Below are 20,234 nucleotides of genomic sequence, written 5' to 3' on the forward strand. Positions count from 1 at the left end.
CCAGCAATCCGTCAATTACAGTTCAGGATCTTCCTGCCCTGGCACTGGTTCCCATGGTGGTTTCCACTCGTGAGTCTCTGCTCGGGCAGTCAGTGAATCTTTGCACGTGCCTGTCTGTCTCTCCAGTCTTGGGGGCAGTGGTTTGCCCTGTCTTCACCTTCCTTAGGGATCCAAGAAGAGTTGTTGATTTTTCAGTCTGTTCAGCTTTTTATTTGTTAGGACAGAGTGGTGACTTCAAGCTCCTTACATGTGAACCAGAAACTGGAAGTCCAACCTAGATGTTTTTCCAGTTCCAGTGGTAACTTCTTATTTTGACATATTTCAGACTTACAGTTGTTATTTCAGACTTACAATTCTTGCATATTTCCTTGTCTTCTTGACTTTTACATTCTTAATACAGGCCAGTTATTTTGTAGTGTCCCTGTGTTTGGATTTGTCTGATGTTTCCTCATGATTAGATTCTGGTTATACATTTTTGGCAGGAATACCACTGAAATGATGTTGTGTTCTTCTCAGTGCATAATATCAGAAGGCAAGTGGTATCAAGTAACTTCCATGACTTGGTTAAGGTAGTGTCTAACATTGTAAAGGTGCTGTTTTTCTGGGTTTTGAGGAGAGTATTTTGTAGGGTGCTACATTAATACCAGGCAATTATTTGTCCCCATCACACTTTCATCATCTTGTATTAGCAACCATTGATGATGCTTGCTTGAATCAGTTATTACTCTCATGGTTTCCAAAGGAAGATTTTCGGATTTCATCATTCCTTGTACATTTGTTAGTTTGAATTTTACTGTAAGGAAGAGATTTTTCTTTTCCTTATTTATATCACTATGAGTTCATGGATTCTTGTTTTATTCTATGGCTTCTCATCCATTACTATCTTTATTTTGATGCTCTAATTGTCACACATTTGGTTGACGGGAGCTCCTTCAATCTGACTTCTGTGTCCAGTATTGTCTTCCTTTTTAAAATTTTTACTTATTAATACATATTTTTCTTGATTACTAAAGTAATACGTGTTTTTTAGATAATTTACTAAACTCGTTTAAAATCAGAGCGAAAGATATAAAAACATCTATAATCCTGTCGTCTTCTATTTATTGATGTATTATCTTTCAGCCTTTTCTTTCATTGTATTTTTAAATGTAGTAGAGCTAGAACTAAAGATAGAGATTTGCGTCTGAATTTTGTTTTTTTTTAACCTATCGTTGAATTATAAGCATTTCCTGAGCTACTAAGAACTCTTTGGAAACAGCGTGTCTCACAGCCGATTATCCAGGTGACCCGGATGTGCCAGTGCTGCCTTGATGCCCACCCACTGCCTCTGCTTTTGGATGGTATGCTCCTTCCCCCTCTGAAAGAAAACTCCAGGTCTCTCTCTCTTCCCCTCTTCTACACCTGTTTTTTTTTTTTTCTTTTCTTCTTCAGCATGCTCCTTGCCCATTCCCCTGCAGAACATTTGAGGAGCCAACAAAAGATGAGAATGGCAGAAGCACAGAGAACAAAGAGGAGGGTGGCTCCAGATGAAAGGTAGAGCGCTATCCTCTTGCTGGGCATAGAGCAGCGGTGGGGGGTTAGGTAGATGATAACTAGATTAACAATCAATAGATAACCACATCAGGAGGTGAGAAATGCTATGAAGAAAAATAAAAGTAGATAGAATGGTGAGAGTGGTGGGTAGGTAGCTGCTATTTTAGATAGATGGGCAGGGAAGGCGTGTCTGGTGAGGCAATATTTGGGCAGAGACCTGAGTGTTATACAGATGAGAAAGCTCAGCGAGGTAAAGCAGCTTTCCTAGGGTTATAAGGCAGATTTAGTATTAAATTAGTTTCTTTGATTCAGAAGCCCACTATAAATGTCCCTCCCTCTGTGAGGAGTATACCTCAATGTTTTCAGAAACTCTTTGAGTGGGATTCCTGACTATAAGCTTGGCTATCTCTACCGTAGTCCCCTGCACCAAAACATTTCTAAGAAGTAAAACTTACGTAAGAGTTTTCTTGTGCTTTGAATTTCAGTGGTGGCAGGGACAGAAATGTGAGGTTTGCTTTAAGGAGGTGTCGTTTTGGAACTCGGTCATTCCTTGACTCTAAAATCTAGTTTTCAGTGTCCTTAAGGTCTACTCAGCAAGGCAGACCCTCCCTTGAAAACACTGGAGCTGCTCCAGAGAGTCAGCCTGGAATGAAGACAGAGGCCCAGGCTTCAGAACCTTCACTGTCAAAAACCCCATCTACTGAGCTTTCTGAGAGTTCCCCAGGAAGCCAAATTTGGGATAAAGTACGCAGAGCCACCTGGTCTCCGACATCCTGGGTTTCAGAGGCCCAGGGTTTGGAGGCCCGGGCTGCGAAGGCTCGGGCCTGGGAGGCTCAAGCTTTTGAGGCTCAGAGCAGAGCCAGCCAATCCAAGCAAAACTCTGTATTGCGGATGATAGCTGCCCCACTGGCAAAACGGAAGCACTTACCTGAGAAGCTGCAGGTGCCAGAGAAGGAAAAGAGTAAGGTCCTCTTCACCCGTCCAGTCTGGTCCAACAAGGTTGAGTACATCCTCGCCCAGGTGGGCTACTCCGTGAGGCCAGGTGATCTCTGGCATTTTACCTTCCTATGGCTTCACAACGGAGGTTGTAAGTCTGGGGACCAGGAGTCATGGATCCACAAGGGGCTAGCAGGACAGAGGCCTGTCCAGGCTTTAAACTCTAAGGTCTCTGGAATGTGTAGAAGCTGGAGACTTGGTACTCTGAGCAGGATAGGAACCAGGTGCCTGAACACTTGGATCATGAGAGGGGTAGAGGTGCAGGGGTAAGGCTGGAAGCTAGGTATATGGGTCTTCCAGGAATTGGGGGCCAAGGGACTGGACACCTGGAACTATGAAGGATATGTAAAGAGTTGAGTCCTGATGCCTATGGCCCTGAGGGAGGTCACTGGTGGGGAACATGTTTTCCTGGACCCCTGATGAAGTCTAGGCACTGAAAAGCCAGATGGTTCTCAGAGCCCTTCCTTGCATCCCCTGCACAGGCAGTTTTCTCCTTATCTACATCTTCATGACGTTCTTGATCGGGATTCCTCTTCTCTTCCTGGAGATGGCAGCTGGTCAGAGGTTGCGTCGGGGCAGCATTGATGTATGGAAGCTCATCAGCCCCTGGATTGGTGGTGTGGGGTATACCAGCTTCTTGGTGAGGAGCCCTGGGCTGCCCAGGCCTACCCTTTACCCCCCACCCCCATCCCAACCCTTGTCCTGGAATGGGTCCTATGACTTCACTTCCATGGGTCAAGTCCCTTTAGCTCCCCAGTCCTCTGTCAAATCCCTTCCTTTTTCCTGTCCCCACCCTTCCTCCCCAGCCACCTCTTCCCTGACCCCCAGGTGTGCTTCATCGGTGGCTTGTACTTGAATGTGGTCAATGCCTGGACTCTCTCTTACTTGAGCCAGTCCTTCCAGTTTCACCTTCCATGGGAGAAATGTCCCTTAGTGAAGAACTCCACTGACTTTGGTGAGGAGGAAGTGAAAGAGGAGGAGAAAGGGAAAACAGAGAGGTGGAAGGGAATTTGGAAGAGGAGAAAGGAGCAAGGGGGGGATAAAGAAGAGGAAGGCAGTAGAAGGAAGAAGAAATGGAAGGGGAAGGAGGAGTGGGAGGTGGGAGAAGGGGTGAAGAAGAGGGGAGGGGTCACTCTGTCTAGGAGGCGTGTCCAAAACCAGGTCCCCCTAGATCCTGAATGTGCACAGACGACACCCTCCATGTACTTCTGGTACCGGCTGACCTTGAAGGCCTCAGACAGAATTGAGGATGGTGGGCCACCAGTCCTCAGTCTGAGCCTGTCCTTATTGGTGGCCTGGTGTCTTGTTGCTGCTTTCATGATTAATGGGCTCAAGTCCACTGGGAAGGTGAGCCACCATTTTTTGATTTCTTGACTTTCTCAGATGCTTTAGCCCTCACCTAGCATTTTTACTCATGGATCTCCTAATTTCTCACTGGCCTTTTACTCCTGCTAGCCCCTGACTCCTACTGAAAGCTGTCTTCTAACTCCTCCTCATTTCTGACTTAGAACTTTTCATCCCTGCTGACTGTTGGTTGACTCCCACTGGTACATGGTTGCTGATATGTCCCACTCTCAATTCAGGTAATGTATCTCTTGGTACCAGTCCCCTATCTCATCGTCCTTTGTCTCCTAATCCGGAGTCTCCTGCTGGATGGGGCGGTATTTGGCCTTCGACATTTGGCATCTGCCAAGGTACGGTATTTCTTCCTCACTCCTCTATCAGGCCTTGGAGGACACCTATTGCCTATTCTTAGGGCATCCTTTCCCCATTATCTCTCCCTATGCATCCCTCTCCCCCACTGTTAAGGTTCTCTTCTCCTTCTTTGACATCTCCCCTTATACTTGTCTTCTCCCTTTTAGATATCGGCTATGTACAGCATGAATGTGTGGTGCCGAGCAGGGACCCAAGTCTTGTTTGCCTTGGGCCTAGGCTTTGGCCCCGTTGTCGCCATATCCTCGCACATGCACCCATCAAACAACTGTCTCCATGATGCCTTTCTTGTGGCTCTTGTCAACCTGGTCACCATGCTGCTTTTCACACTTTTTTTCTTCTCTCTCCTGGGCTTCCGGGCCACAGTCATCACGCAGCACTGCAGTGAAAAGTAAGGCTAGCCCCTTGATTAAGGGTCCCAGCCCCAGGGAACTACAAAAGCCAGAGACCCTAACCTTAAAGTTGTTACAAAGATCCACATTCACACATCTCAACCTCAGGTGCACTTGAAAGCCTCTGTTTTCTCTCGGAGTGAGAAGCAGAGACAGTAGAATCCCTGTCAGCTATTATCCTTCTCAGAGCCCTTTTCTAGCCCTAGAAATCTTCAAACTCAGAGATTGCCAACTGTCCACCTCAGAGTCCCACCACAGAGATATGATAAAAGTGGCAAACATTCAAGGTTACTCGAGTCCTGGACAGCATGTAAGACCACACCCATCCGGAGAACCTTCTACTTCCTGAATGCCCTCATTCTGAATGTCAACTCCTAAATTCAGGGATTTCTGTCAATCTAGCATACTTAAATCCGAAAAGGACTCTCAGAACTAAAACCTTTTTTGTCTCCTCACTGCTGTTTTTTATTCTTCAGGCATTAATTTAAAAAGCATCCATGAGACATTTAGAAAGTACTGTTGGTGTACCGCAGGGACTTGGACAGGTGACTCAGACCGCAGTCCTTGCTTTCATTGAGTTTTTGGTTTTGGAGGGAGGAGGGGAGGGGAATTAAGGACTTAATCAGACGGTCATAAACTCATGATAACCGGTAGCAGGTGTGATGGAGAGGACAGAAAACAGAGCCATTAATTCTGCCTAGGCTAGTCAGAGAAGGATTCCCAGAGGATGCAGACCTAAGCTGAATTTATTCCCAGTAATCCTAACCCGTGAAAATAGCCGCCATTTTCTTCTAGAAGCAGCTTGGGCACATATATGTGCACACGTGCAAGAGTTCTCTAGGGTATATACTTAGGAATGGAGTTGCTGTGTAGGGTATACACACTTTCAGTTTTACTATATATTGTCTGACTTTCAAAGTGGTTTGTGATATGTGAGAATTCCGTGTATTCCCCTTTCTGCACAACACTTGATTAAACTTGGTCAAACTTTAAAATTTTTACCAGTCTGGTGGGAGTGTAATGGTATTTTTTAATGTTTTTAAAAGACATTTTATTATGAGATATTACATATGTTTAGAAACATACATAAAACAAAATGTGCAGTGTAAAGAACTGTGAAATAGACACCACCCGTGTTAAGAACTAGAATGACCCTGGAACCTCTCCATGATCTCTGATTATAACCTCTTTCCTCCCTCATAGAGGTAAGCATTCTCCTGACTTTTATGATTAGTTCTTTGTTTTTCTTTATATTTTATTATCTATGTATGCATATCTAAACAATATAGTTTAATTTATACAGTTATATAAAGCAATATAGTTTTGTATGTCCATTTATGTAGCTTAATTTGTTCATTTATATATATATTCTCTTTGTATTCTTTTACTTCTTTCATTCAACATATGATTGTAAGATTCATCCATATTGTTGTGTGTAGCTGTAGTCTATGCTTTTTAATGCTGTATAATATTCCAGTATGTAAATATACAGTCATGTGTCACATAATGATGTTTTGGTCAACAACAGACTGCATATACGATGGTGGCCACATAAGATTAGTGCCATATAGCCTAAGTGTGTAGCAGGCTATACCATCTAGGTTTGTGTGAGTACACTTTGCGATGTTCACACAAAGACAAAATCACCTAATGACACGTTTCTCAAAACGTATCCCTGTCGTTAATTGACAGAAGGCTGTACCACAATTTCTTTATCCATTCTACTGTCAATGAACATTTGGACATTTCAGTTTAAGAGCCAGTTTTGGCTCTTAAACATTCTTATACATGTTCCTAATGTACACATTTTTCTAGGGTATATACCTATGAGTGAGATTGTTGGGCAGCTCCCAGAGAACAAAGGCGGAATCAACAAAGTGTCTTGAAACCTAAGCATGGGAATGCTCCCATTGTCATTGCTCCTACACTTTTTTGGTCAAAGGAAGTCACAAAGCTACCCTAGATGAAAGAGGTGGAAAAATACGCTTTACCTCTTGATGAGAGGAGCTGCAAAATGCTGTGGCCATGTGTCTTCAATTTACCACACACACCTTCAGCGTCACTAGATAATGCCAAATTACCTTCCACAGTGTTGGGACGATTGTAATGATCTCTCTCACACACACCCATTTGCTCAATTCTGATGTTAGAATACACAGCAAAATAGTTAGAGAATTGCTAGCCCATACCATTGCAAAGATCACTTAAGAAAGGAATGAAGGTGGAAGAGACTCCCAGTGATCTTGTTAAAGGAAAAAAGTAAAAAACAAGAGTATAAAAACAATAGTATGGGGGCCAGCTAATTCCAGGGTTCATTATTTGTTGAAGACTTTTTGTCCTTTTCCTGAATTTTACAGTCAAAATGCTATGTTTAAAAATTACTTGGGTTAGTTCTTTTTCCTCCATTCAGTGTGGATGTGATGTTCATTTGAAATACAGTTAGGATCGTTTGTTTCTGTTTGTATGACATTTTAGTGTCCCTCCAAGCTTAATTTAATTTTGTTTTTTTAAAACATTAATATGGTTTAAAAGACAAAATTATACAAAAAGATACTCAGAGAAACATCACTTTCCCAACATCACTTCAGCTTGATTCCTACCCATCCCGTATAGGTAACCAAGTTCATTATTTTTTGGTTTATCTTTCCTGGGTTTGTTTATAAAAATAAGCAGAAAAATGTATATTTTCTTATTTACCCTTCTTTCTTACACAAAAGATAGCCTACTGTTGTTTGTATATGTGTGTGTGTGTGTGTGTGTGTGAGAGAGAGAGAGAGAGAGAGGAAGATTGCCAGTCTTCCTCTTTTTGCTTGAGGAAGATTGTCCCTAAGCTAACATCGTGCCAGTCTTCCTCTATTTTGTGTGTGAGATGCCGCCACAGCATGGCTTGACGAGCAGTGTGTAGGTCTGTGCCTGAGATCCAAACCCATGAACCCTGGGCCGCAAAAGTGGAGCGCGCGACCTTAATAACTATGCCACTGGGCTGGCCCCCATACTATTGTTTTTATACTCTTGTTTTTTACTTTTTTCATTTAACAAGATCACCTGGGAGTCTCTTCCACCTCCTTTCTTAAGTGATCTGTGTTAGGCCTAGAGGTAGTGCCTGCTATCCTCTATATCTGCTATTCCTCTATTCTTTAGAGTCCTCGTTGTCCCTTAGTAGGGAAGCCCTTGTTATAGTTACTAATAGGACACTATCAAAATTAAAACCATTTTCTCTTTGAAATATATCATTAAGATGATGACAATGTATGCCACAAAGTTGGAGAAATTTATATGTAGGACCCTTTATCTTCCCCCTTTTTATGTTATAGTTGTCATATGTGCTATATTTACATACATTGAAAATCCCATCAAACAATGTTATAATTTTTGCTTTCAACTGACATACTTTCAATTGACATACATATTCCAAAACTTAGGGGGAGAAAAATATCCTATTATATTTACCTAGATGGTTATTATTTTTGTTGCTCTTCCTTCATTTCTGAAGTTTGAATTTTCCCTTCAGTATTAGTTCCATTCTATCTGAAAAACTTCCTTCAGCATTTCTTTTATGTTGCAGATATGTTGGCAATGAATTTTCTGAGTTCCTTTAATCTGAAAATGCCTTTCGTTTGGCTTCATTCTTGAAGGATGTTTTCACTGTATATAGAATTATAGGTTGACAGTCCTTTTCTTTAAGACTTTAAAAATGTGCTATTTCCTCCTGGCCTCCATTTTTGATGAGAATTTTGCAGTCGTTCAAATTGTTGTTCCCTTATATGTAATGTGTCATTTTTCTCTGGCTGCTTTCAAGATTTAAAAAAATTTTATGTTTAGCTTTCAGTTGCTTGATTTTGATGTGTCTGGGCATGAGCTTTTGGGTTGATCCTGTTTGAGGTTTCCTGAGCTTCTTGAATCTAAAAGTTTATGACTTTGGCCAAATGTGGGAAATTTTAAGCCATTATTTCTCCGAATATTTTTTGTGCACTGCACTCCTTTGTCTCTCATTCTGGACTCTGGTAACATAGATAATAGGTCCTTCGTTATTGTCCCATAGGTTTCTGAGGCTCTGTACACTTTGTCCCACTCTTTTTCTGTCTGTTGTTCTTATTGGATGCTTCCTGTTGCCTGATCTTCAAGGTCACTGACTTTTTCCTCTGTCTTCTTCATTCTGCTATTTAGCAGATCAAGTGGATTTTTTATTTGTTGTTATGTTTTTTAGTTATAAAATTTTCCACTTAGTGTTTTTCTTATACCTTTTGTCTGCTGATATTCTTTCTTTCCATTTATTTCAAGAGTGTTGGCTCTGACTTCTCAGAGTATGATTGTAACAGCTGCTTTAACGTCTGATCATTAAAACTTCTGTGTCATTTTGGGGTTGATGTGTATTGATTATCTTTTTCCTTCTGGCATGTTGAGATTTTCCTAGTTCTTCATATATCAGGTAATTTTGTATTGTATTGTGGTTATTTTAAATATATTTGAGACGGCATTTATTTAATTCTTTGGAAAATGTTGATTTTTTTTTTTTTTTTTAGTTTCAGGAGACAACTGACCCTGTTAGATTTAAGCTGGAAGTTTCTACCCGCCTTACATGGGTTATGGTTCCAATGTCAGTTCAGTTTTCAAAGTCTTTGCAATGCTATTTGGAGCTATCCTGGTTGTATACCACCAGTAGTTTGGGAGCTGGGCAGTGGTATATCCTCTTCTCCAGCTCTCACAGTCTCTGGAATGCTGTTTAGGCTCAGATACAATCATGTGCTGCCCGGGATTTCATGTGACACGTTGTGGGATCACTTTCTAGAGCTCCCTCTTGCCTGAAATCTCCCTGACACTTCCCAGCTCTTAGAAGTCCCAATACCTTATTTTCTGCCTAAACAACTAGGACTTTAGTTTCCCTGCTCTGCTACCCATTTCATCAGCTGCATCGACCTCCAGGGCCAAGCATTGAGAGGAGAGAAATCTTTAGAAAGCAACAAGAGTCTCCTCCTTTATCCGTGTTCTTCGGACCACAGTTTCTTTGGTCAGATGAGGGTTTCCATCTCAGGGTTATGGGTATTTGTCCAGCCACCACTGCCACAGCCACCATTGTTGCTGCAGGATTGTCTGATGTGTGTGATAAGACAGAAAGAACGAAAAAAATCAGGGGATTTATCCCACTTTCTCTGAGACTTTGAGGCCTCTTTCCTACTCCTTAGAACAGAAATAGAGAACTTCCCTTTGAGCTCTTTCTGTCCATACCTGATACATAGTTCTGGGTGTCATGCTGCTTTTGAGTCCAGACCAGGAGATACTGGAGGGAAAATTTTTGGAAACTCGTCACTAATTTGGTGGTACTTGAAGTTCTATTTTCCTTCCCAAGCTGCTCGCTACCATTTACTTTCCAGAGTCCTTCCATGTGTTCTGTGTACGGTTTTTACTTGCATTCAGTAAGGCAGGGTGAAGTGTGCTTCTGAACTCTGTAGTTTCTGATGAGAAGGCAATTTTTAAAAATATTCATTCTGCTGGGGCTGGCCCCGTGGCCGAGTGGTTAAGTTCGCGCGCTCCGCTGCAGGCGGCCCAGTGTTTTGTTGGTTCGAATCCTGGGCGCGGACATGGCACTGCTCATCAGACCACGCTGAGGCAGCGTCCCACATGCCACAACTAGAAGGACCCACAACGAAGAATATACAACTATGTACTGGGGGGCTTTGGGGAGAAAAAGGAAAAAATAAAAATCTAAAAAAAAAAAAAATATTCATTCTGCTTGTGGTTTGCTGAGCTTCTTAAATCTGTAAATTTATATTTTTTCACCAGATTTGAGAAGTTTTCTGTCATTCTTCCTTTAAATATTTTTTCTGCCTCATTCTCCCCTCTCCTTCTGGAATTCTAATTACATATACATATGTTTGTTAGACTTTTTTTTTATTGTCCCACAGGTCCCTGAGGCTCTGTTCATTATATTTTTTAAATATGATTTTTCTCTATTCTTCAGATTTGTGTGGTATCTGTTGATGTGTCTTTAAGTTACCAACTCACTTCTGATTCAGTCCACCCACTGAATTTTTAAATTTCAGATACTGTATTTTTTGTTCTAAAACCTCTATTATGGTTCTCTTTTATAATTTTTTTCTTTGCTGTGATCTTTATCTTTTCTTTCCTTATAAGTATATTTTCCTTTAAGTCCTTGAGCATCAGTACAACAGCATTAAAATTCTTGTCTGCTGGTTTCAATATCATCGTCTCTTGAGTATGAATCATGTTTTCCTGTTTCTTAAAATCAAGTTGTGTAAGTTCTTCAGTTGTGTTGTTCTTTTCCAAAATTGTTTTGGCTGTCGCACATCTTTGCTCTCTGTGTAAATTTTAGAATTACCTTGTCAATTTTTTATAAAAAGAAGTCGTTCAGAGGTGTTAATTGGGATTGCATTGAATCTATGGATCATTTTAGGGAGAATAAGCAACTACCAATACTGTGTCTTCTGACTCAGGAACATGATACATCTCTCTGTTTATTTACCTCTTCTTCTTTTTTTTTTTCAAAGATTTTATTTTTCCTTTTTCTCCCCAAAGCCCCCTGGTACATAGTTGTGTATTTTTAGTTGTGGGTCCTTCCAGTTGTGGCATGTGGGATGCCACCTCAGCATGGCCTGATGAGTGGTGCCATGTCCACGCCCAGGATCCAAACTGGTGAAACCCTGGGCTGCTGAAGCGGAGCGCACGAACTTAACCGCTTGACCATGGGGCCAGCCCCTTACCTCTGCTTTAATTTCTCTCAGCAATATTTTGTAAATTTTAGTCTATAACATGTCTTGCATATATTTTCTAAAGTTTATCCCTAATGATTTCATATTTTATATTCTATTATAAGTAATATTCTTAAATTTTAAATCCAACTTTTCATTGCTTAGTATATTGAATTACAACTGATTTATGTACATTGACCTTGATAAACTCACTTATTTTTGTAGCTTTAGGTTTGTCGACATACACAATCTTGTATCTGCAAATGAAGACATTTACTTCTTCCTTTCTAATCTTTTAAAAATTATTTTACTTGCTTTATTGCATTGACTAGACTCTCCAGTGCTATGCTGATTAAGGCGTAAGAATGGGCAGGCATGCATTTCGCCATTTTCAAGGGAAAGCAGTGATTCTCCAGTGTTTATGAGGTCTACCGTCTTGCTACTTTTCTTTTTGTCCTGTCTCTTTGTTACTTTATTCCTCATTTCCTAATTAGGTTGAGTTTTTTAAAAGGATTTTTATGATTCCATCTTTATTTTCATTCTTGTCTTATTCACTATACCTTTTTGTTTTGTGGGTTTAATGGTTGCTCTAGAGTTTAGAATATACATCTTTAACTTGTCACCATCTTCTTTCAAATAATAGTAAACAATTTCACACAAAATTGAAAAAGATTACAGCAATATACTTCTATTCTCTTTTCCTGTCCTTTGCATTGTTTTTGTCATGCATTTTTCTTTTAACCACATTTTAAACAGAATACATCATTATTATTTTTTCTTAAATAATCAATGTCTTTTAAAGAGATTTTATATTTTGTATTTTCAGCACTGTTCATTCCTTTGTGTAGATCCCAAGTTTCCACCTGGTATCATTTTCCTTCCATTTAAGATCTTCCTGTAGGGGCTGGCCCCGTGACAGACTGGTTAAGTTCATGTGCTCTGCTTTGGGGTGCCTGAGTTTGCCAGTTCAGATCCTGGGCACGGACCTACACACTGCTCATCAGGCCATACTCTGGCAGCATCCCGCACAGAAGAATTGGAATAACTTACAACTAGGATATATAACCATGTGTTGCGGTTTGGGGGAGCAGAAAAGAAAAAGAACTTCCTTTAACATTTTTTGTAATGTAAACCTGCCAGCAATGAATTCTCTCAACTTTTATTTGTCTGAAAGTCTTCACTTCACCTTTAGTTATGAAACATATGTTTATATGAATATGTAAAATATATTCAATTAGAAAAGAATATTTCAATGTAGAATTTTAGTTTGACAGTTTTTTTCTTTTGACACTTTAATGATGTAGTTTCTTGTCTTCTTGATTTTATACTTTCTGATGGCTTTTTTGCATTCATTTTTATCTTTTTTTCCCTATACTGTGTCTTATTCTTTCTCAGATTGCTTTTAAGATTTTCTCTTTTTCACTGTTTTTCAGAAATTTTATTATCATAGGTCTTCTTTCAGTTTTCTGTTTAACCTGTTTGAGGTTCATTAAGCTTCTTGAAACTGGAGATATACAATTTTTATCAAATTAGGAAAAATTTAAGCCAATGTTTTTCTCAAATACTCCTTTCTCCCCCTCCTCTTTTTCTGGGACTCCAATGCACTTGGTTTAGAATGCTTGATATTGTCCCGCAAGTCATTGAGTCTCTGTCTTCTTTTTTCAGTGTGTTTTCTCTCTGTATTTCCTTTTGTATATTTTCTATTGCTATTTCTTCAGGTTCATTGATCTTTCTTTATACAGTGTCTAATCTGTTGCTAATCTCATCTGGGGAATTTTTCGTTTCAGATATTATGTTTTTAATTTCAAGTCCCACTGGTTTTTGTTGTTTTTTTTTTATATCTTCCATTTCTCTACTTGTTAGGTTCATATTTTTCTTTAAACACTTTAACGTAGTTTTTTTTTTTAAAGATTTTATTTATTTATTTATTTTCCTTTTTCTCCCCAAAGCCCCCCGGTACATGGTTGTATATTCTTCATTGTGTGTCCTTCTAGTTGTGGCATGTGGGACACTGCCTCAGTGTGGTTTGATGAACAGTGCCATGTCTGCGCCCAGGATTCCAACTAACGAAACACTGGGCCGCCTGCAACAGAGCGCGCGAACTTAACCACTCGGCCACGGGGCCAGCCCCTTTAACATAGTTTTAATATCCTTGACTTCTAATTCCATCATCTCTGTCATTTATTGCTCTATTTTATTTACTGTTTTATTTTCTGATTTTTCTCCTGGTTATGGGTCACATCTTGTTCCTTCTTCATTTGTTTACCAATTCTTGACTGGATGCTGGACTTTGTGAATTTTATGTTTTTGAGTGTCTGGCTTTTGTTGCCTTCCTTTAATGTATATTGAGCTTTGTTCTAGCAGGTAATGTTACTTGTGGCTCAGTTTGATCCTTTTGTGGCTTGATTTTAAGCTTCATTAGGGTGGGTTTAGAGTAATCTTTTCTCCAGGAGTGCTAAGGCATGGCCTTTCTGGGATCTCTTCTGAATACCCCATTCAGAACTTGGATGTTTCCAGGTTTTTCTTTACTCTGCCTTGTGGATTTGCATCCTACACATGTGCATCTTAAAATTCAGCAAAGACTCAAAGGTCCCCTATGCACATTTCTGAAATTCTTTGTCTTCGTAGCTACCTCTGCCCCAGAATCCTTCCTTGGAACTTCCAGCTGCTTCAGCCTTCCTGAATCCCCTCTTTGTCTCTTCAGCTGAATGTGACCACCACACTTTTCTTGCAATCTTCTTCCCTGCTCTATAGACTAGAATGTGCTGTCAGGTAGAAAACCAGGGCGATTGTATGGCGCACCTCATTTGTTTCCCTTCTCTCAGGGATCAAAGACCTGTGCTTCCTGTTATCTCTTGTCTGAATAAAGGTGCTTTGTAAAGTTTGTCCAGTTGTCTGGTTGTTTACAGTGGGAGGGTAAGTGGTGCCCCTGCTCCTTCATTGTGGCTGGAAGTAGAATTATCCACACTGAATGTTAAATTTCAATTATTTTATTTCAAAAGGTTCTGTTTAGTTTTTTAAAACCTTCATGGTCAATTTATAGTTTCTTGTTCCCTGCAAATATTTCCAAGCTTGCCTTTTATTATTTAAGCGTAGTAAACATAGTTGTATTATAATCTTTGATAATTCTAACATTTGGAAGTAACTTTAGGTCTATTTTTACTGTATTGTTTCTGATAGTTATTGCTCATGGTATCTTGTTTTTGTGTGCTTGGTTGTCTCTACGTCCTATTTATTTGACCATTATTTATAGGAATGCTTTAAGGCCTAAGATGAAGTGTATTCATCCAGATAGGACTTTTGTTTCTACCTGATGCATAGGGACATTAAAAAGAGACTTCTTGAAACTCTTAAAAAGAAAGAAAGAGAGAAAAAGGAAACTCAGTTCTTGGCTTGAGCTTTTGAGATAACCAGGGTCAAATATTTGAGCTGTAAATCCAAACTAGTGCTGGCGTGTGGTTATAACGTGTCAGGAACTTTTAAAATTTCCCCTTGTTTTGCTCATTTCTGAAGCAACTTTCCTCGCATTCCCTGTTGTGTGAAAGGGTTGGGCACAAGCTTCTGGTTCGTTTTTATACTGAAGGTAGCCCTTTGAAGTGCCAGATGTAGGAGAAGACTTTCTATTCTGATCCTTACTTTGGTCAGGTTCTGGTGCTTTATATGTGATCCCCATGCTCCTTTTATTTCTTAAAGCTCATGAAATTGGACACTGCAAGTACAGTTTGTTGTATTTGATGTATACCTTCAGGGCAAAGTTGCTTTGGAAGTCCCCTTTCCCCACTGCTTTTGTCTGTACTTCAATTTTTGTCTGATAATTCCTTATTGTCTTGTCAGCGTTTTTTCTTTTAAGATTAAAAAATATCTTCCAGACTTTTGAGTTATTTCCAGTAAGAAAGTTGGTCCAAATATTTAACTTGCCTGTTACCAAAAGAATAGTATTTTATTTTCTAAAATGTGATCAAACTATACTTCTTTTCCTGCAGCTTGCATTTTGCTCTAATAAATAAGACTTGGCAGGCCTTCAATTTTAGTCTTATAGAGCAGTGAGCTGAATTTTTAAGGATTTGTAGAAATTAGCCAAATGAAGAATGGCGATGGGGGTGGGGTTGGTCTTGGGCCAGAGAGGGCATGGCAGGTCCTGGAACGGTAAGGAGTTAACTCTGACCTGAGCATGAAGTACGCAGAGGGTCATGATGGGAAGATAAGGCTAGAGAGGTCAGCAGGGCTCAGATCAAAAAGTCCAAGAAGCAGTTTCTGTCACATAGGACAACTCCATGGGAGCATTATGCATATAGTAATCTAAGTAAATGGTGCTCCTTGACATTCTGTAGTGCAAAGCTTAGAAGGTTGACTTTTACCCACTTGTCTAAGGAAGGAGGAAGGGAAGAGGTAGGGGCTGAATAAGAGACCCCATCACTAGAGCAGGGACCCCAGAGTCCCCAAGAAGACTATAGATACGGCTTCTCCTGGGACCCTCCACGGTCATAAATTCTCCAGGCTCACAGCAATTCATGTCCCTGAAGGTCAGTGCCTTCTAGGCTTCATTCTAAGGTCTACCTTACCCAGATCAGTAATGCTAGGCTGGTGATGTCCTTTCCTATCTGGAAGATAAGGGAACCAGAGGTGGTCTCCTAAGGAGCAAAATGATTCTATGTGATTCAACTCTTTATCCCCAGGAGTGCTGAAATACTTATGAACCTGGTAGCCACGAGGAAGCTGCCTCTTGAGGCTCAGCCCCCTCTAAACCTGTTTGACCGCCCTACCTCTATCTTCACCTCCTGGCTCAAGAACCTTCCCCATCCCATCAAGAGCATGGTCCTCAGCCACGTGCCAGAGTGCAGCTTAGAGCAGCAATTTTTGAAGGTCAGTAAAAACAGACAAGTAAGGCCTAGAGTTCCTCAGTTGGAAGCTATTGTCATATTCCAAAGCCTTCTGTAAAACAGAAATTTCAGCTTTTATTAGCACCAGGAAAAAATCCCAGAAGAACCAGGATCACCTGCAGCCCTGGTGATGCAAAGAACTATAGCTTCCAGAATACCCTCCTGCGGACAATGCTAGGGGAATTGGTTTTCCACATCAGAGGGTCAGCTTAGAGATGGGGTTTTCTCACTGACCCAGGGCTTTTAGGAAGTTTTACAGGGAGCATAGAATGTATTTTTGTCTGTATTTTTTTTGTTGTTGAGTTCAAAGTTTCTTTAACTCCTGACCTTTCTCCTCTTAACAGGTTAAGGAGGGCCCAAGCTTTGCATTCCTGGCCGTCACTGAAACCATGTCATTCATTCCTGGGTCTGTCTTCTGGTCCATCCTCTTCTTCCTGATGTTGCTGATCCTGGAGCTGAGCACCACAATAGGGAACATGCAGGGTATCATTACCCCCCTCCAGGACACCTTTTCTTGTTTCAGGAAATATACAAAGCTGCTTACAGGTACCTTGATCTATGGCTCTACTCCCACCAATGACCCTGACTTCACTGATATTCTTGTCCAGCCCTGGTCTATGACCTCTGCTTAGCCCTTATCACCCAGCCAGACCTCTGACCTTAATCCAGATCCAATATTTCTTCTAGTGGTTGTCTTTGTGCTCATGTTCCTGTGCGGCCTCTTCTTCATTCGACCTTCAGGCTTCTACTTCTTCAAACTGCTGACTGAATACTGGATAGTCCTCCCCATAATCATCATCGTCATATTTGAAAACATGGCCGTGGCCTGGGCCTATGGGGCCAGGAGGTGATAGCTTGGGTCTGTAGGGAAGGTTGACCGATTTCTTGTTGCCTCTATTATCACCCAACTAGAGTGACATAGGGACTGTTAACTTCAGGGCCTTCTGAGAAACCTTCTTATTTATTCATTTATTTAACGTATTTATTGAGTGCTTAATATGTGCCAGGCACTGTTTTAGTCACCAGGGGTGCAGCATTGAATAAAACAAGCATCCCTGTCCTCAGAGAGTTTACATTCTAATGGTGGAGATAGACAATAACCAAATGAACAAATGGAAATGTCAGGTGGTGATAACTGACAAGAGAAAATCATAGAGTAAGTAAGATGATCAAGGGTGGAGTGGTGCTAATTTAGATGAGATTGCAGGGAAGGCCTCTCCGATAAGGGGACATTTGAGTAGACTCCTGAATGAAATGAAGGATGGAGCTATGACAAGGTTTTGAGAAAGACTGTTCCAAGCAGAGGAAACAGTTAGTACTAAGGCAAGAGGAAGCATCACGCTTGGAGTTTTTGAGCAACAGGGAGAACAAGGAGGTTGAAATAGAATGTTAGGAGATGAGGCCAGAGAGGTAGCGGGAGATCATGTAGGGCCTTGGAGGCCATGGTAGGACTTAGCTTTTTCTGCAGAATGAAAGAGGAGGCATTGGAGGGTTTTGAGTAGGAGAATGACATTATCAGATTTATTTTTTAAAAAGATATTTATGGGGCCCAGCCTTGTGGCAGAGTGGTTAAAGTTCCACATAGTCTGCTTTGGTGGCCCAGGTTTGTGAGTTTGGTTCCCAGGCGCAGACATACTCCACTCACCAGCCATGTGGTGGTGGTGTCCCACATACAAAATAGAAGAAGACTGGCATAGATGTTAGCTCAGGGCTAATCTTCCTCAAGCAAAGAGGAGGACTGGCAATGGATGTTAGCTCAGGGTGAATCTTCCTCAGCAGAAAAAAAAAGATGCTTATGACTGCTGGGTGGAGAACAGACTATGAGGAGTCAAAAGTGAAGCAGAGAGAACAGTCGGGAACTATCGTAATATTCCAAATAAGGGCTAAAAATGGCTTGGGCTAGAGTGGTAGAGGTATAGGTTGAGAGATGTGGTATAATTCTGCAAGGGAGTGCTAGTAGGGAAGAAGGAACAAGATAATCAGGGGCATCAAGTACAAGGAACTCCCAAGCGTGACTTGGACATCCAAGTGGTATAATTTGAGGGCAGAAGGCTCAGGTGGCAGCATTTTCATGTGATAGTGGTTCTTGGAGTCAGTTCATTCATTCGTTAACTCAACACATATTTCTTGAGACTTTCTCTGTGTCAGGAAAGCCTTCTGGTACTGAGATACAAATGAATTAGAATGAGCTCCTCTTCTCAAAGAGCACAGAGTCCAAAGAGGAAGATATATATATAAGCAGACAATCCCAATACAAGGTGGTAAGTCTATAGCAGAGGTAGCCAGGAGACCTCCACGGGCACCTGGGGAGTCAGAGAAGGTGTCCTAGAGGAGAGGAGGATTGAGTAGAGTCGGGGCAGAGGAACAGGTAGACAAAGAGAAAGAGAGAATGGCTTTCTAGGCCCCCAGTTTTATATTTATTGAGATGGAGAACATGCAGAGAAGCTAAGAAAAGTTCCCTGACGATCAAGTGTTACCTTTTTTTGGTCTGTGTTGTTCACTGTGGATACCCAGCACCTAGAAGAGTCCCTGGTACATCATAGACATTCTCATATTCATGGAATGAATAAAAGGGACCTGGCCTTCATCCTGAGGGCACTGGGTACCCATGGAAGGTTTCTAAGCAGTAGAAGAATGTTCGAAAATTTTTCTTGGTTTGGGATGGAAGACTGACTCGGGAGAAGATAAGAGAGGATGAGGCTTGAGCTGAGGTAGGGGTTTGGAGGTGAAGTAGAATATTTGAAAGATGCTAAAGTCAGGCTGGTCTTGTCCCCCAAGACTGGGTAAGGCTCAACTGGGCCTCCCACAGTCTTGTGGCCCTTCCTCCCAGGTTCCTTGCAGACTTTGCGATCCTGTGGGACCGCCCCATCTCTCCCATCATTCGATGGCTGTGGTGCTGTCTGTCTCCAATTCTACTGCTAGTCCTGTTGGTGACTACTCTGATTCATCTGTTTCTGAAGAGCTTCACCTATGTGGCCTGGGACTCAAGCACTGTGAGCCTCCGTCCCCAGACCCCAGACCTTCTTAGGGAGTCGGGGCCAGATCTTTCAATCCACCCTTGGCCTAGAGACCCTATCATCTCATTTTCTGACTCCCTGAGGACTCATCAGTCCTCTGCCCCAGTTCCCCTCCCACCTTTCTCTTCCATATCCTTCCTCTTCTGGGAACTCCGATGTTCTGAACCTCTTTCCCATCTCTCCACAGTCAAAAGAGGTGCTTCGACAATACCCATCATGGGGGCTGCTCGCGATGATTGCCCTTGTTATCATTGGCATCCTCCCCATCCCCACATACTTTGTATACTGCCTCACCCATGGGATTCCCTTCAATGTCACGAGCTGGCACAAGTCTAGGATATCCTCCAGATGCCTACCCCTAAGTTTCCAACTATCACCCATTAAAGAGGTCCAGAGTGAGGAAATCCTACAAGATGATAACTGAATTGCGATCAACCTGTTTTGTGACTTCCTAACTTCATTTATTTGTCCTGACATCACATATCCCTCAAAACAGATCTAACAAGCAACTCTTAATACCAACTTGAGACTGTTGATGTCCATGGACCCAGAACTACTTTTATTCCCAAGAGAATATTTGGGGGCTCATGGGGACTGGTTTTCAGCCCCCCCTCCAAGACCCCACCTTCCTGGGTTACCACTGTCATTGTGTTTTCCCCATCCCCTTTCTCAGTTTATACACATGCCCATCATTGTATACACCATTGATAATGCCTACCAAACCTGCTTCTTGCCTGGTCTGCCCCTCCCCTGCCGTGGAGCTGGAGGAGTAATGCTGTTGGTCAATAAATCAGTCCGCTGGGACTCTAAGCACTGGCTGTGAGCAGATCTTTTTTTTTTCCCCTATAAATGTCTCAAATATTTAGTCTTCCTCACGAGGCTTCCATTCTTTTGAGAGCCAAATCTCCAGCCCGGAGTTGCTGCCCTCTCCTTGTCATGGCAAATTCAGGTGCTAGATTAGTAGACTTGCTTTTTCCAGGGACTGGTCTTTAGCCA

The 20,234-nt window shown here is 41.5% G+C and overlaps 1 protein-coding gene across 1 annotated transcript; it reads left to right on the plus strand.

The window, feature by feature from the left end:
* The first annotated feature begins 1,291 nt into the window (after positions 1–1,291).
* Positions 1,292–19,693, plus strand: SLC6A16 (solute carrier family 6 member 16). The gene is given in 13 exon segments (XM_046682147.1): positions 1,292–1,340; positions 2,318–2,620; positions 3,012–3,169; positions 3,358–3,484; positions 3,701–3,876; positions 4,113–4,223; positions 4,392–4,633; positions 16,018–16,204; positions 16,566–16,767; positions 16,909–17,068; positions 19,052–19,214; positions 19,426–19,655; positions 19,657–19,693. Coding segments are annotated over 13 exon segments (2,145 nt in total).
* The last annotated feature ends 541 nt before the right edge of the window (positions 19,694–20,234 follow it).

This window comes from Equus quagga, chromosome 13, assembly GCF_021613505.1.
Source record: "Equus quagga isolate Etosha38 chromosome 13, UCLA_HA_Equagga_1.0, whole genome shotgun sequence".
Taxonomy (NCBI): Eukaryota; Metazoa; Chordata; class Mammalia; order Perissodactyla; family Equidae; genus Equus; species Equus quagga.